Source organism: Hyalella azteca, unplaced genomic scaffold, assembly GCF_000764305.2.
Source record: "Hyalella azteca isolate HAZT.00-mixed unplaced genomic scaffold, Hazt_2.0.2 contig16037, whole genome shotgun sequence".
In the NCBI taxonomy this organism is placed as follows: domain Eukaryota; kingdom Metazoa; phylum Arthropoda; class Malacostraca; order Amphipoda; family Hyalellidae; genus Hyalella; species Hyalella azteca.
In genome coordinates this window covers 146,889-162,492 of record NW_025945864.1, presented here as the reverse complement: position 1 = coordinate 162,492, position 15,604 = coordinate 146,889, and the positions used below count along the sequence as shown (strand labels likewise).

The following is a 15,604-nucleotide window of genomic DNA, read 5'->3' as shown; positions in this document are numbered from 1 at the left end:
ATACCAGAGTGCAAAATCAATCAAAATTGATGGAAAGCAGACATCTATTTTAAGCGAAAACTTTTGAAATTTGGACGAAAAAAATTGTAAACAGCTGGTATCAATTTCTCTGAAAAATTTTCAACGATTTGCCGAAACATTGAAATTTTTTGAGAATTTGCAAATTACAATCCTCAAAAATAAGTCTAAACTAGACTATATTTGTATTGAATATTTGTGAAGACACATTGCACTGGTCAGATGGTCACTTTCCCTTTTCACCTCGCTTTTTATCACGTCTCTGAGTCTGAGGTGAGTCAACCACGACATGGTAGCAAATTATTTCTTTGCTGTCATGCGACGAATAAACATTAAAGAAACCTCATTTGTTGCTGTGAATATGAAATGAAATCAATTTAATGCAGTGATCATCTTCGAACTCATCAACTAGACTATGACTGCGATTTTATATTACCACACCAAAAAAATTTGTATGGTCAAACTGCTTACAAAGAACTGTAACTTTTGTCAATTAACCCTAATCATCCCGCGTACTCGGGAAAATCGAGTTAATTAAAAAAACGCTTAGTCAGTTTTGCAGAGCTACTCTCAGTTTCATAGCTACGATACCACAGACTACGCATACACGCACGCATAGCGTGCGTGCGGTGTCAGCGTTTATTTTATAATAATAATAGCGGTGTCAGCGTTTATTACACCTTAGGCCTGTCGCCGATTCATAAAATCGCAGAATATCCACAGCTTGTCGCGGTCTCGAACGCGCAACTCACTGCTTCAATTTTGTTTTGCTTAAAACCGCCTGGCCTCCTCGCCGATTCTGACCATAAACTGGCGCACAGAGCTAGGATGGGTCGCCTGCCGACGACCACCACTGCCTGGATGTAATGGACCATCATGATTTCTGCCTTCCGGAACGTAGCCTTCAACACTTCAAGCCGTCCGTATCTAGGCCGTGGGTCGAACCGGGGTCGCCTGCCGAAGACCTCCACTGCCCTGGATGTAATGGACCATCATGATTCCTGCCTTCCGGAACATAGCCTTCAATACTTCAAGCCGTCCGTATCTAGGCCGTGGGTCGAACCAGCCCTCGGTCGAACGGCCACTTGTCGAAGGACGATAAATTTTGGAACAGAACTGTGCTATCTGAAACCTAACCTCAGATGCGGTGAACGTAAAGTTACGTAATTTAACGATGCCCGGAAGTTAGATTCGATCGGCGGCCTGGTGGTGCACGGCAGGTGGTGGTCAAGGCCGGAGGAGGACAAAGCCGAGTGGTGCACGGCTGATTGGTGGATATCCGGAGAGATCCAAGGCGTTCGATTCAGGGCTTATTGGTGCACAAAATTGGTGATGCACGGCTGCGCTCCCAGTGTCAAGGCGTGTTTTAACTTGGTTACTTGTATGTTATCAGCTCATCAATCAGCTGCGATTTTATCAATCAGCTAGAGAATCAGTGTGGTGTGAACTTACTCTCAAAGGCAAAGATAGCCTTCTCATAGGGGTCATTTACAGATCACCTAACAGCTCCTCTGATAACAATAAAGTAATAAACAGCCTTTTACCGAGCATGTCATTCAGCAGGTCGCATACGTTGATCGTTGGTGACTTTAACCATCCAGAAATAGACTGGGCAGATGAATCTTCTCCAATTATGTTAGTTCAGGTTATTTATTCTTTGTTCTTTTTCTTTAAGAAAGTTTGGAAACGCAGATCCAAGAGCGTGGTTTCTGAAGTGTCTTTTATTGTAAACCTTTGTTGGGGTCCACGTTAAAGTACTATAAGTACGGCTGGCCGAACCTGGGAGACGCCAGCAATGGTGGAGGCAATTATAGACTTCTGCGTTTGGTATTTTTTTTTTATCCGAGACGAGACGAGACAACAGGCTCTGTCCCGGTTCGCAATAAAAACCGGGACAATTTTCAGTCCTCCGTAGGAATTCCGGGACGATACCGAGACGAGACGAGACATCCGGTTAAAATAGGTACCTTAAAATTTCCCGGAATTTATAGCCATTTTAACGAGACAGAACGAGTCGAATCAATTATTGATGTGGTGTAAACTTTGGCTTACCATCATACATTTATACAGAGCTAGGCAGCGCTACTTTGAAATGCAGCGGCCGCTACCGCTACATGCTCTGAATGTAGCGGGCGCTACCGCTACCGCTACCGCTACAATTGCTTAAATGTAGCGCTGCTACCGCTACCGCTACTGAAAATGTAGTGGCCGCTAGTAGCAGCCGCTGCATGTAGCGCGCTACTGCCCAGCCACCTCTGGTAACAGCCAACATGTTGACACTATAGTAACAGGCTGAGGTTGACAACATTACACCGAAATCTTTCGAACAGTTTTATTCTCTAATCTAACATAACTCGGTACGCCAGAGCAGGGACATTAAAATTTTCAAAACTCAAAGATACAATAAAATTTTTCCTTTGAAAACTAAGTTCTATGAATTTAAAGATGATTCATGCCATTCTCTTCTACAGGGGGAGAAATTTCCCGAAAGCATGCACAATGTTACGCTGGAATTAAGTTTCAACAACAGGAAAATCTTCAGTTCGCCGTACCGGCAAATTCATCAACCCAGGGGCCACGCATCACACTTTTTTTCCTTCAACCGCCAATGCACCTCAGCGGTAAGTGACGACAAGCGAAACTCTTGAATGTAAAATGAACATTTGTGCAAAAAATAGTGAGCATTTAACAATCTGTAATTAGGTGATAAGCTCATCACTAACAGCACTATTGTACTAACTTGAGATAATAATTCTTCTGAAACAGACTGATATCCATCAGGAACACTGATGATTAGATCATTTGTGACCCTTTCTTGTAAAAGGCTAGAAGTGTCAGCCGTGTCAGTCGAAATCTTCTCTTCTTGTTTAACAGGGTAGTCAATAGCTTCATGTTTGTAAATATCAACTTCAGCAGGCTCACTTTTTATAGCAACTTCAGGTAGGGAGGAAGGAGGCAAACAATCCTTTTCTTGTTTTATTTTCTTGTTGCAAGGGAGCTCAACATCATTAACTTCTTTCCGTTTAACACCCACTTCACTTTTTACTGGGTTGGAAGAACATGATGGAGCTGCAATATTATTAGGAGGTAAATTTAGGGTGGAAGAAGAATCTGGCTCTGAATCTGTGTCAGAGTCATTTTCATGAACAAAAATACATTTTTTCCCCAAATGGCACTGCTTATATTGCTCGGAGAGGCATTTTATTCCGTCCTCTTTTGGTAGCCGGTGTAACTTTGTGCACTTGTCCTGACACTTCTTTCCTTTCAAAAAACGTCGACAACGATGACTGGCATGTGGATCAAGGCAACCATCATTTTCGACTTTAATTTGAGTTGAAGGAGTATCAACAACTGCATTCTGTTCCTCCCAACATGATAGCATGTTATGCTCATTGGCGCGCATAAATTTCGCAAATCCGTGAAAATTGTCCCCTTGAACGAGACTATCAACCTTGATTTTCATTCTTGAAAATCTATTCTCAATGTTGAACAGCTGCAAAGGAGAAGAAATCTTGTCACTTTTCTTCTTTGTAACATTACTGGGAGAAAACTGCATCTCGAGAGTTGGAGGTGAAGGATTTTTGAAATCCATGGGTTCCTGGCCTGGGCAAGGTGGTACAGGATTGGAGTAGTTCATTGGCTCCATCGGCATTGTCCTACAAAATAGCCGCTGGACAAGAGGGGGATTTTTCACTTCAGGCAAAGACATGGAGCAAAATTTCCTGGAAATAAGAAAAAAAAAACAATATTAAAAACTGTTCCTACAGCAGACAAACTGTTTTTTACATGAATGGAAATTTAGAAATTAACATTTTTGACAATGGAACAATAATAACTCGTTTACAAATATATCCACCAGATACAGATGGGAAAATCCTTAGCTCAATGGTAATACACCAAGAACAAGCTGTCACGTTCACTTGAACGTGTTAAAATAAAATGTAAACGCTGAATGTATTCTGCCGCGGCAGACCATTATAGCATTGGGCAAGGCAGCCCCTGCTGGCTCACGCCTCACTCGACTTAGTCATGCTGCGCGCTCGTAGCGTGTGGTTCTCCCTTAAGCGTTCTCGTGCTTTCACTTGTCTGAGATTCTGTGTTTATTCTGATTATCTTGATTATTGTCATGAATTGTGTCATTAGGACAGTGATCAGTGTCGAGTGAATGCATGAATGTGACAATGCTGTAGCACAACTTGTTAGCAATCAATTTAGAGATGTGTTGAATGAGAGGCTCGTTCTGCCGCCAGTGTCGGAGTGTCTTATTAGTTAATTTGTCTGAAGTCGAAGACTGATTTAAGTAATATGTCATTGTATTGTTCTAAATATCGTGTTGCCTGCAAATGACGAGAGCTTGTGTTGCTTGTTTTAAATGAAATAATGTGACGATAGTTTGCTCGAGAAGCGGTCGTTAAACATATTTATGTGGGATTGCTTTCTTTATTTATGTGGGATCGAACCTATATCGGACATTAATAGGGCAGGGCTCCATGGAAATAAATTCCAGCTTGTATAACTTTACTTAGCATTGCTGATTGCGTAGCCCATATAATAAAGACATTCCTGGAAAAATCGCGGAAAATTCCCATAATCAACAAAATTTGTACATAACTTAACCATTAATGTCTGCACTGCTTAAATTGATATTTCATATAAAGTAATAGATTTGATGATGATGAAATTACAAGTTACAAGCCAGAAGCCACTAGCTGCAGAGACTAGAAATGCTGCTAGTGAAAAATGTATCAACCCCTATCAGTATGAATTTTTCCAACATATGGTAACTTTGTGGTGCAAAAAGTTATTTCTATTTTGAAATTATTTATTTGAAGTTCGATATGCAGTTTTTCTGTTATCTATTTGTAAATATCTATCTTTAGAGCTGTTAGGTGTATATAAACCAAAAGGTTAAATATTAGGAACTAAGTTGAACACATTACAGTTTTTCATCAAGAGTTACTACTGTTGTTTCTAATATATATACTATATTTTTTGGGATTTTTAGCATATTATTGCTTGATGAAATACTTGAGCTTTCAAGAGAAGAAGAGCATGAAAATAAATTATCTCCTATTGAACCTCCCATCAAAAAAAAAGCAACAGACAAAACAGACTACAATTCAGATGGCTCAGATGACGCAGTCATTTGCAAATTTGATCGTCTACAAGGATAGTCATTCTAGCAACAGTAATTAAACAAGACATTTTATAACATTGACAGTGAAGACAATGAACTATGGTGGACATGATGATAAACAATATACAATATATGAGGCAAGCCCATGATATTCAGATATATGCCATGGGCCCCAAGAAAACCAGATGGTATTCTTCTGCATGAAAAGCCATATATACTGTGGATCTAATACAAAAAGATACCTAGTCATGGGCTACAACACGGATCAAATGTTGGCATGGAAATGATTAACAAGATACAATTCTGTCTCAGGCTAACATATTATATGTGACATCTATTTTGTTTGATCAGGCTTCTCAAATAACTTTTGAAAAAGAATAGCTATTACAATTACTTGTTGTGAACATTGGGTAGAAAAAACCATACTGCAGGAATCCCTGGAAAATCAGTGTCTATATGGCACCATTCTATTTTGATCCTTGATGAAGTCCAATATAACAATCACTAACATTGGTCAGCAAAGGGAGATCAAAAACACTGCCAGTGCACACAATGTGGACAATGCACCCATTACATTAGTAAAATGTGCAACCTTCCTATTAATTCTGAATGGATTGAAGCATTCCAGACTAAAGATTGGAATACCATATATTCTAGTATGTATTATATAGGACTGGTTTAACAGCAGTTACATAATGTCCATTATGAACCACTTTCATTTATTATTTACCTTTAAAATGAGTGTTATTTGATGAAATTTGGAAATTTCAAATTTTTCTTATAGGTATGTATTACTGCAGAGCGGTTTGATAAGGAACCAAGTTAACATTTTTTTATATATAACAGACAAAATAAATATTTGAACAAATTTCTTGATTTATTACTCTTTTTGATTTATTATCAATACAAGCGATATTTTCACAGGAAACCAGAAAAAATTTCTGAAAAGAATTCTTGGCATTAATGGGTTAATTCACAACTTGCAAAAGAAAATTTTTAGCTCTTCTCAGGAGACCTAATTTTAATGCCCATTTTGCAGCAAATAGGAAAATGGTCTCTCCCAGATCTGGCCCTTGTATAAGAAAGGCACAAGTAGACAAATTTGAAATCAAAATGGCTAGGTCCAAACAACATGTAGTAAGTACCATGTTGATTGTGTATATACATAGGAAAGCTACCATCATTTAAGGGACATAGGGACAAGGCCTCAACCACTGTTTCTATGGATCTTCCAGTGACAAATTAATTCAATTAATTAAACATTCAATTAATTTTTTCATGGGCTACCTATATTATTACTTGGATTATAAAAATTGCTAATAGCAATACTGATCTTCAAGGACTGAAATCAAATCTTCAAAGTGTTGATCTTCAAAGACTGAAATTCAAGATTAGAACCTCCTGGAAATATGAGAATATCAAACAGTTGTTGCTAAATGTCTCTCCAAACTAAAATTGCCATTACAATTTTACCAACTAGAATAACTAACAAAAGAGGGCTCATGGACTCCCAACCATGGTGCAATTCTATAGGTTATTCAAAAGAACCTGGTCTTATGTCATTTTGAACCGATCAATGCTTCTTTATGGACCGATCGTAAAACACACCTTCACTGGCAAAAGCTTTCACACTTCTGAAGAGAGGTGAGCTGACTGCTACACTGGTGGGCGGCTGTGGGTGGGTGGGCCTTATTTGAATTTGAATGCATGCATCGATTTGAAATCCTATACCCATAGTATACAAGTCATAGAGCCTAAATTTTTAATATCTATGTAAAAAATGTAAGTTTTTGCATGGATTATAATGCTGTTAACATTAACAAACTTTGAATTATCTCTGGTGCAAGAAATACTTGCTTAAATAATTTTATTTTTAATATAAGCGACACTGCAACTGGATGCAACAATCGGTTCGCAAGAACCAACATAGCCCTGAACAACAGTAATTTCGATTGATGTTAATTTCTAAATTAAAAAGTATTTAACCAATATTTCTTGCATCAGAGATACTTTCAAGTATTTCAATGATAACAGCATCAAAATCCACAGAGAAATGTAAAGTTTTAATAGGTTTTACACTGAAATTTACGCTCCTAGTCCAAAGAACTGAGACCTATTTCAAATAAAAAATGACTAAATTGAATCCATCGCGCTTTCTGGCACCTTCTCTCAGTCTCACAGCTGATTGCCGTTGCAGTGCATTTTTTTAGCCTAAGTTGCCATTTGCCAATACGTATTTAATGTAGTTTTCTGTAGTTCTGTTGGTACAAAACTTACAAAACAACATTGAATTATTGATTGCTAATTTCTTGCATTAGGTTAATTTTTATGATTCAAATTAATCATAGAAGTTCTATCTCCATAATTCCATCATTTTTTCCATGCTGAATTAATATTACTCATAGAAGGTTCACATACAGGCTACAGTGATACAGATGCCAGCGCTAGCAGCGGCACTGAAATGAACTACTTTATTGTTAGTATCTTGACTAAAAATATAATAATATTGTATTCTATTTAGGTCCGGTCTCTTAAAGTGTTCCAGCAACATATTTTCCATTACCAATTATTTAAATGTATTAACTTGTGGTGCAGTAAGATATTAAATTGTTTGAATTCTAAACAAAGATTATGCTTCCACATCCAGATGCTAGCGCCAGCAGTGGCAACCAAAGGAACTATTTTATTGTTTAGTATATATTATGAGGTAAAAGTGTAAGGACTGAGCAGAGCTAGAAGCCTAGAATCATGGCTGAGGCTTAACCAATGTTATTGTCATTTTTTATGTCATTGATATCATTCTGGAACCAACGTAAGTAACTAAGGAATTTCTCAGTTCAAATATTTATCGATTTATTACTATCAATTTCGAAACTCCACATATTTCTAAGGGGAGTTGTGATGAGAGAAGGGGGTCGAACTGTTGAGTTTAGACCATTGCAACTTGCAAGAGAGGCCCAAGGGCCAAGGGCATGGGGCCTTGCAAAGGGTTAAGACCAAAACATGGCAGTGGACCGCCAAAAGTACCTCTCTTCATAGAATTCCACTATGGTGACGTCACACACAAGAACACGTGGTAGCTACATCGACTGTGAAAAAAATGCAATATTTCGCTGTACCACAAACAAATAAATGTAAATAATTAGTAATGGAAAATGTGTTTCTGCAACATTTTGAGAGACTGTGCCTAAGCAGAATGATATATTGTTATTATTATAATTATATAGTATATATATATATATATATACTAAACAATAAAATAGTTCCTTTGGTTGCCACTGCTGGCGCTAGCATCTGGATGTGGAAGCATAATCTTTGTTTAGAATTCAAACAATTTAATATCTTACTGCAGGGGAGGAAAACGTCTACCTACTTTTTACGGAAATTGCGCGGCCCGAGATCTCCCATTTTTAGGTAAGTTTGAAATGTCGCGGCTCGGAAGTCGGGTAAATATATTGATTTAGAAATGTCGTGACTCCAAAATGGGTCACGTGACGTGTGGGGGAGGGGCAAGCCTGCGGTTTGGCAGTTGTCAGCTGCAAAACTATAAAGAATCATGCACCGGGCCACCGGCCGATGTAGATGAAGAAACGTATCACTGTATCATTTGAGCTCATGTTGTTTCCACGTGCGGATGTGCAGTGATAACTCCTAATCCAGTTTCCACAACAACTACGTAGTCTTGGCGCCGGCCGGCGATGCATGGTGGCTTGATAACTGTAAGTATTCTTATCGTCACATACATATGGCCTTATCAATAGTTCGTTTCAAACAGAACATAGATTAGTAGTAGAATTGTATTGTGATTTGTGAATGGTCTTTAACATGATTCAATTGTAAAGTTCGGAAGACTATCCTGATTACGCCTTACCTTACCAGCCGCATTCTGTCTGTCCACGAAACTTGGAAGAAATAATATATGACCGATGCTTCTAAGCTATAATGTAGTACTGTTTCAATTTTAAGCCTCTAATCTATGTACTTCTAAATTATTTCTAGAAAATTTCATTACTCGTTTTTAATTCAATGGAAAACTATTGAATAGTTTATACCGCGTACAAATTTATTGACCAAAAACGTTTACCATCCTGAATTGAGGTCGGACTGCAAGTTTGGTAGTTCAAACTTCGATGAAACCAAAGCCACTAACTTGACAGTGCTGACACTGACAGGTGACAGTGACTACGTTACTAATGGATACCATATTTTCATAACATGAAAAAAAGTGTTTTACAAGGAGTGTTCAACTGTAAGCAAAAACATCATTTATTGAGCGAGAAATGTTTCCCGTTGTGATGCCCACTGCAAAGTGCATGTTCGTAACTTTGATGGAGGGAATATCACCAGGGAATATCAGTAACACCGCAGTGTTACCTGCTCAGTTGATTTCGTCACTAAAGTAAAGACATTAGGCACTACACCACGCTACATTCATTCTATTACAGGGAAAAGACTAATTTACTACCGCCTATCGGTATGGTACGTTTGGTGTGTAATTTAATATAGCAAAAAATTTATATACGTCTAGAATATCAATTGGAAAGTAGCCACTTTCGTTCCCTTGGATATGAAACATCCGGAAAATACTTATTTAAATATTTGGTGTGACCGTGTCAGTAACAATGACAAGGATTTTAATTGGCTAGAATTCATACTACTAAAGCACATAAAGAAGACATGCCATTATACCTTTAAGTTTGTTTAGTTGTGGCTTGAAATGCGACTGTTGAGTACATATAGAGGCCTGAGGGATAATCGTGTGTGTATTCACAATACTTGCAGTGTACGGTATATTTTGTACATTTTTTTCAAAAATATGAAGAGCTTTTAAGTTTTGTTCTAATTTTAATTTTGGAGTTAAATGAGAATCCCATACTAAGTGAGCCTTAGTTAGGCTTACTGTGGAATGGAACGGGACTTTTTAAAATGTTTATAAGCTACTTAAAATTTACATGTTTATATAAATTTTAATTTTTTAGCATATATAAAATTATATGTTTATAAGCAAAGTTAGCTACGAGTCCACGGTGTCACTGAGAGCTTGCCTCAGATGCTGAGTCATGTGTCACGAGGACAAGAACTCCGTGAACGGAGGTACGATGTCTATAACTGGGTTGGGAACCTTAGTAAGCCCCACATAGTAGTAACCTTAGTAAGTAACCTCCGATTTGAACCTTAGTAAGCCCCTCGCAATGTAGCTCTCGGTCGAGTTTTCTGACCTAAGGGTACGCACACAGTGAAAGCAGGTTGCCAGCGTGCTGGTTACCTGCTCAGGCTGGCGCCTGAAGCCATAGAATACAGAAGCCTATTCGTACAGGTTTTCACTGTGAACACTTACACTATTATCCTATGTTCATTCTTGTGGTAGGTTGGAGCAGGTTGCCCGCGCGGGCAATCCTGCTTTCACTGTGTGCGTACCCTAACGGTCGACGCCGTAGCTTATACCTCTGTATCGTAACTCTCATGTATTACCACCCCGTATCAAGATACTTTTCTCTAGACAGATTGTGTCTTACTTATCCCTAACGCCTTAGTCACATTTCCCGATCCTCAAGTGTTAGGGTACGCACACAGTGAAAGCAGGTTTGCCCGCACGGGTAACCTGCTCCAACCTGCCACAAGAATGAACATAGGATAATAATGTAAGTGTTCACAGTGAAAACCTGTACGAATACGCTTCAGTACTCTATGGTTTCAGGCGCCAGCCTGAGCAGGTAACCAGCACGCTGGTAACCTGCTTTTACTGTGTGCGTACCCTTATGTTATTCATGTTAGCTTTCTAGTATCTTGTGGAATTCATTACCTGATACCGGCCTTTTATTTCAGGTTTCCAAGTGAATGTGCATGCCTGAGGAGACAAGCAGCGATATTACTGGCTACTTGGCCAATGACTTTGAGGCTTGCTCTTAAACGGCAAGCCCACACTTGTCTTCTCGCATTCAGGTGATTAAATGAACTAATTTTAAATGATTGAAATAATTTTATTGATCTTTTGACTATAGTTCTATAGTTCCAAGAAAGTTCAGATATTTGATCAGTGATCACTTTCCACGCATTATGGCATAAGGATTTTCCATACCAAATGGCATCATGCATTTTGAACAAATTCAATCGATAGTATATATGACAAGATTATGTTTTCAACTTGACCAACTTTCAAAAATTATTCACTTATAAAAATTTGTTTATCTACCAAAGATATCATAACTTGGTGTTGGATTGTCATTCAACAGAATTAGAGTGAGTGCATACAAGATAGTACGTTGCAACGCATTTCCAAAATGAATAGAATGTTGTTGTAATGTCTACGAGAACCGGCATTCTTAAGGACACTTGATTTACACGATGTATTCATCTCTCATTATTTTCCAGATCCTCAAAGAACAGAAGCAGGCATGGATGAGGGCATGGAACTGGAAGCAGGCAAGTCGAAGAGAGGCCTGTTCCCAACACGCCTGTGTGCTACCATCTGGCCGTGCCTGTTCGCTACGATCTCACCGCACCTGTATGCTGTGATATCACTGCGCCTGTTTGCTACGGTCTTACGCACCCGTCTGCCAAGGTCTGTATCGATTGGGACTCTTAAGCTATACCTATATAGCTATAATGAGGTAATAATCAATTACTGATGGATTTACAGAAGGAAGTACTGGTGTGCTAACAAACCAAGTCACTAGGACAATAAAGAAGGTTTGTCTTGCATCAGGACAATGCCTCTCCTATGCTAATAATACCGTTAATTCTTGTACACTATTTTGCCTCAAATAAATTGTCAAATTTGCCTCTGAACGTCTTTTTTCACTCAATAATTTATACATATGTATTGGTTAAGTCGGGGTTATCTCCCAAAACCTGGTTTCTTGAGTTCCCAGAAGTCTCCTGCCAGCTGGTAAAGATGCGAGGCATGATGGAGATGTATAACTGTACGAGTTTAACTTATCAAACATGAGTGCAACTGTGAACCACCAATTTTGTGCACAAATTAACCGTGAATGGAACGCCTAGCACATTTCTGTGCATGATCGCACATCGGCGGCGGCTTAAGCCTGCCGTCAGTAACCTGCCCATGACACAATAATAATATAATAATAGTATTAGCGGTTTCAGAGTTTATTCCGCCATAGGCCTCTTGCTAATTCTCGACATCGCAAAACGTTCACACTTTGTTGTGGTCTTGAACATGCAACTCATTGCTCCAATTTGGCTGTGCATAACCCCCCGGCCTCGAAGATTCGATTCAAAAACCATCACGGAGAGCTGGGATTGAACCCGCACCTCTCTGCTCCAATTCTGGTACTCTAAATAATAGCCACTGGGCCACCTTGCCCTTAACTAAACTGTGCTCAACAAACTGCGACCAATCAGCCCAGCTCGTCAGTGGAATTGCTTGAAATCTGACATGCACCACCAAATAACGGATGGAATATGACTTTTGTTACATCATTATATTGCGTAATTTTTAGCTCACATCATCTGAGGTTAGGTTTCAGATACCTATTGGTATGTTCCAAAATCAATCGTCTTTCGATGAATGGTCGTACTTATCATAGGCTGATTCAATGCACAGGACTTGTCGGTGGCAGGCACCATATGCACTGCAAGGCTGTGGCACTAAATGTCCGAATGATGCAAAAATGTTTGTGCGTTTGCAGATGATGCTAGGCCATACTATAGCAGGTTGGTTTCCTGCTTTTTAAATGGATTTGAAAGCCGCAAACACTCAAGGATTCAACACTTAAGGACAGAAGTGTTGAAGGGCAGGCTACATACCTATACGTAGTATTGGATGAAGGAACCAAGGTGGTATTATCGAAGCAGGGCAGTGTTGGTCTCCAACAATCGACCCTCTCGAACGATATTTCTCTTTCCCCTTTCAAATGGCTTTCCTCTTTCAAGCTCTTCTGATGAAACTTTTTTTTTTCAATTTCTCTATGTGGATAAAAAGTCAATTTCTCAATGTGGATAAAAAGTTAAGAGTACCAGGTTAAGAGAGAACAATTTTTACCGTGAATTTAGCTTTATAGGTAGTTTATTTTCTCATTTATTTCTTGAAGTGTGACAAACAAATAGGACTTCCATCATGCTCATTTCCATTTGAATTAAAAATAAATGATGCGCATTTTGAATGTATGTATGGCCCAAGAATTCGTAAACATTTAGAGCCTGCAAAACGAGCTGTGTGTAGTGCAGGCCTATCTACAAAATTTCATGTTGGTCTAAATATTTTCTTAACGCAAATTAACTCACATTTACCTTCCATTGAAAAAACTGAAATTTTTATAAGATGTTTATCGTCGCAAATGAATTTTTGCCTAGAATCACACAACACACGTCATAAATTGCTCGTGAGTCTCAATCATGTTAAGGATTTTTGTTTCTTTAATTATATTAGTCATAGCTGTAAGGTAGCCTTTTTAAGTTATTTTGTTTGAGCTTATATTTCATTGCAGGTGAACCGTTTTTGTTCACTGGTTGGTCAAAACATCTTAACAAGTGTTTCCCGGACTTTGTATGTTCGACTTTTTTTCTGTATCATAGAATTTATCATTCCACAAAATATTCAAGTCTGCGGTTTAGTACCACGCTCTTGTCATACTCATACTCATATTGTGACAGCAGCAAGAACGTCATGTCGAAGATGAAGATCTTGAACTCGCCTCTCAGACTCATGTAAAACCGTGTTATATTTTTGCAATATTGTAACTTGTAAGGTAGGCATTAGCATGAGCTAAACTACATGTGAATTGGGGCATAATGTTTAACTGCTATTTCCAGGGCAAAAATAGAACTTATTCGTGATCCTCGCGCGTGCTATTGCCGCCAAGAGTTCGTAACTTCGCGGTTCAAGAATGGCTTTCCACGGCTTGAGAAATAGACGTACGGCTTGAAAATTTGTTAGTTCGCGGCTCAAAAAATCCAGTCGCGGCTCACAGAGTAGATGATTTCCTCCCCTGTCTTACTGCACCACAAGTTAATACATTTAAATAATTGGTAATGGAAAATATGTTGCTGGAACACTTAAAGAGACCGGACCTAAATAGAATACGATATTATTATATTTCTAGTCAAGATACTAACAATAAAGTAGTTCATTTCAGTGCCGCTGCTAGCGCTGGCATCTGTATCACTGTAGCCTGTATGTGAACCTTCTATGAGTAATATTAATTCAGCATGGAAAAAATGATGGAATTATGGAGATAGAACTTCTATGATTAATTTGAATCATAAAAATTAACCTAATGCAAGAAATTAGCAATCAATAATTCAACGTTGTTTTGTAAGTTTTGTACCAACGGAACTACAGAAAACTACATTAAATACGTATTGGCAAATGGCAACTTAAGCTAAAAAAATGCACTGCAATGGCAATCAGCTGTGAGACTGAGAGGTGCCAGTAAGCGCGATGGATTCAATTTAGTCATTTTTGAATTGAAATCGGTCTCAGTTCTTTGGACTAGGAGCGTAAATTTCAGTGTAAAACCTATTAAAACTTTACATTTTTCTGTGAATTTTGATGCTGTTATCATTGAAATACTTAAAAGTATCTCTGATGCAAGAAATATTGGCTAAATACATTTTAACTTAGAAATTAACATCAATCGAAATTACTGTTGTTCAGGGCTATGTTGGTTCTTGCGAACCGATTGTTGCATCCAGTCGCAGCGTTGCTTATATTAAAAATAAAATTATTTAAGCAAGTATTTCTCGTACCAGAGATAATTCAAAGTTTGTTAATGTTAACAGCATTATAATCCATGCAGAAACTTACATTTTTTACATAGATATTAAAAATTTAGGCTCTATGACTTGTATACTATGGGTATAGGATTTCAAATCGATGCATGCATTCAAATTCTAAGCCTATAAGAAGTTAATTTTTTTGCCTCAAATAATGTTGTATTGAAAAACTGGTCTAGGTGTAACGAAAATAATATATGAACTGTAAATTTTAGAATTCCATCCTGACCCTCTGGCCCATAGTGGCAAAGCAGAGTGTTTTTTAGACTCTCCCTCAAGTTCATTTTTGAGTCCTATAAGTAGACCAGTAAAGTATCCTGGATACCAGCATGCAGCATCATCATACATAAGAAATTGATTTAAATCTTGGGTAAATAAGGAAATTAAAACTGAACTGATTCTAAAAAATCTCTGGTTTGTCACTATGCCCTCTGCATAGTGGCTCTTCAGAAGTGTGAAAGCTTTTGCCAGTGAAGGTGTGTTTTACGATCAGTCCATAAAGAAGCATTGATCGGTTCAAAATGACATAAGACCAGGTTCTTTTGAACTAGTATGGAATATATCTACTTGGCAAGCCGCGACTGAATTTTTCGAGCCGTGGTTTTATGGATTTGCCAGCCGTGATTCCATTTCTACAAGCCGTGATTCTATTTCACCGAGCCGTGAATTCCATATCTCGGCCATGAAAAGCCATTTACGAGGTGCGAATGC

At 38.3% G+C, this 15,604-nt stretch overlaps 1 protein-coding gene across 1 annotated transcript in view; it reads right to left on the bottom strand.

Moving 5' to 3' along the window:
• Positions 1-361: 361 nt before the first annotated feature.
• Positions 362-15,604, bottom strand: part of LOC108678766 — a 28,699-nt gene continuing 13,456 nt past the window's right edge. The window contains exons 2-3 of the mRNA XM_018167234.2: positions 2,742-3,740; positions 362-371 (exon numbers count right to left, since the gene is read on the bottom strand). Coding sequence (XP_018022723.1) covers positions 362-371; positions 2,742-3,727 — 996 coding nt within the window. The 5' untranslated portion in view covers positions 3,728-3,740. The remainder of the gene's footprint in view (positions 372-2,741; positions 3,741-15,604) is intronic.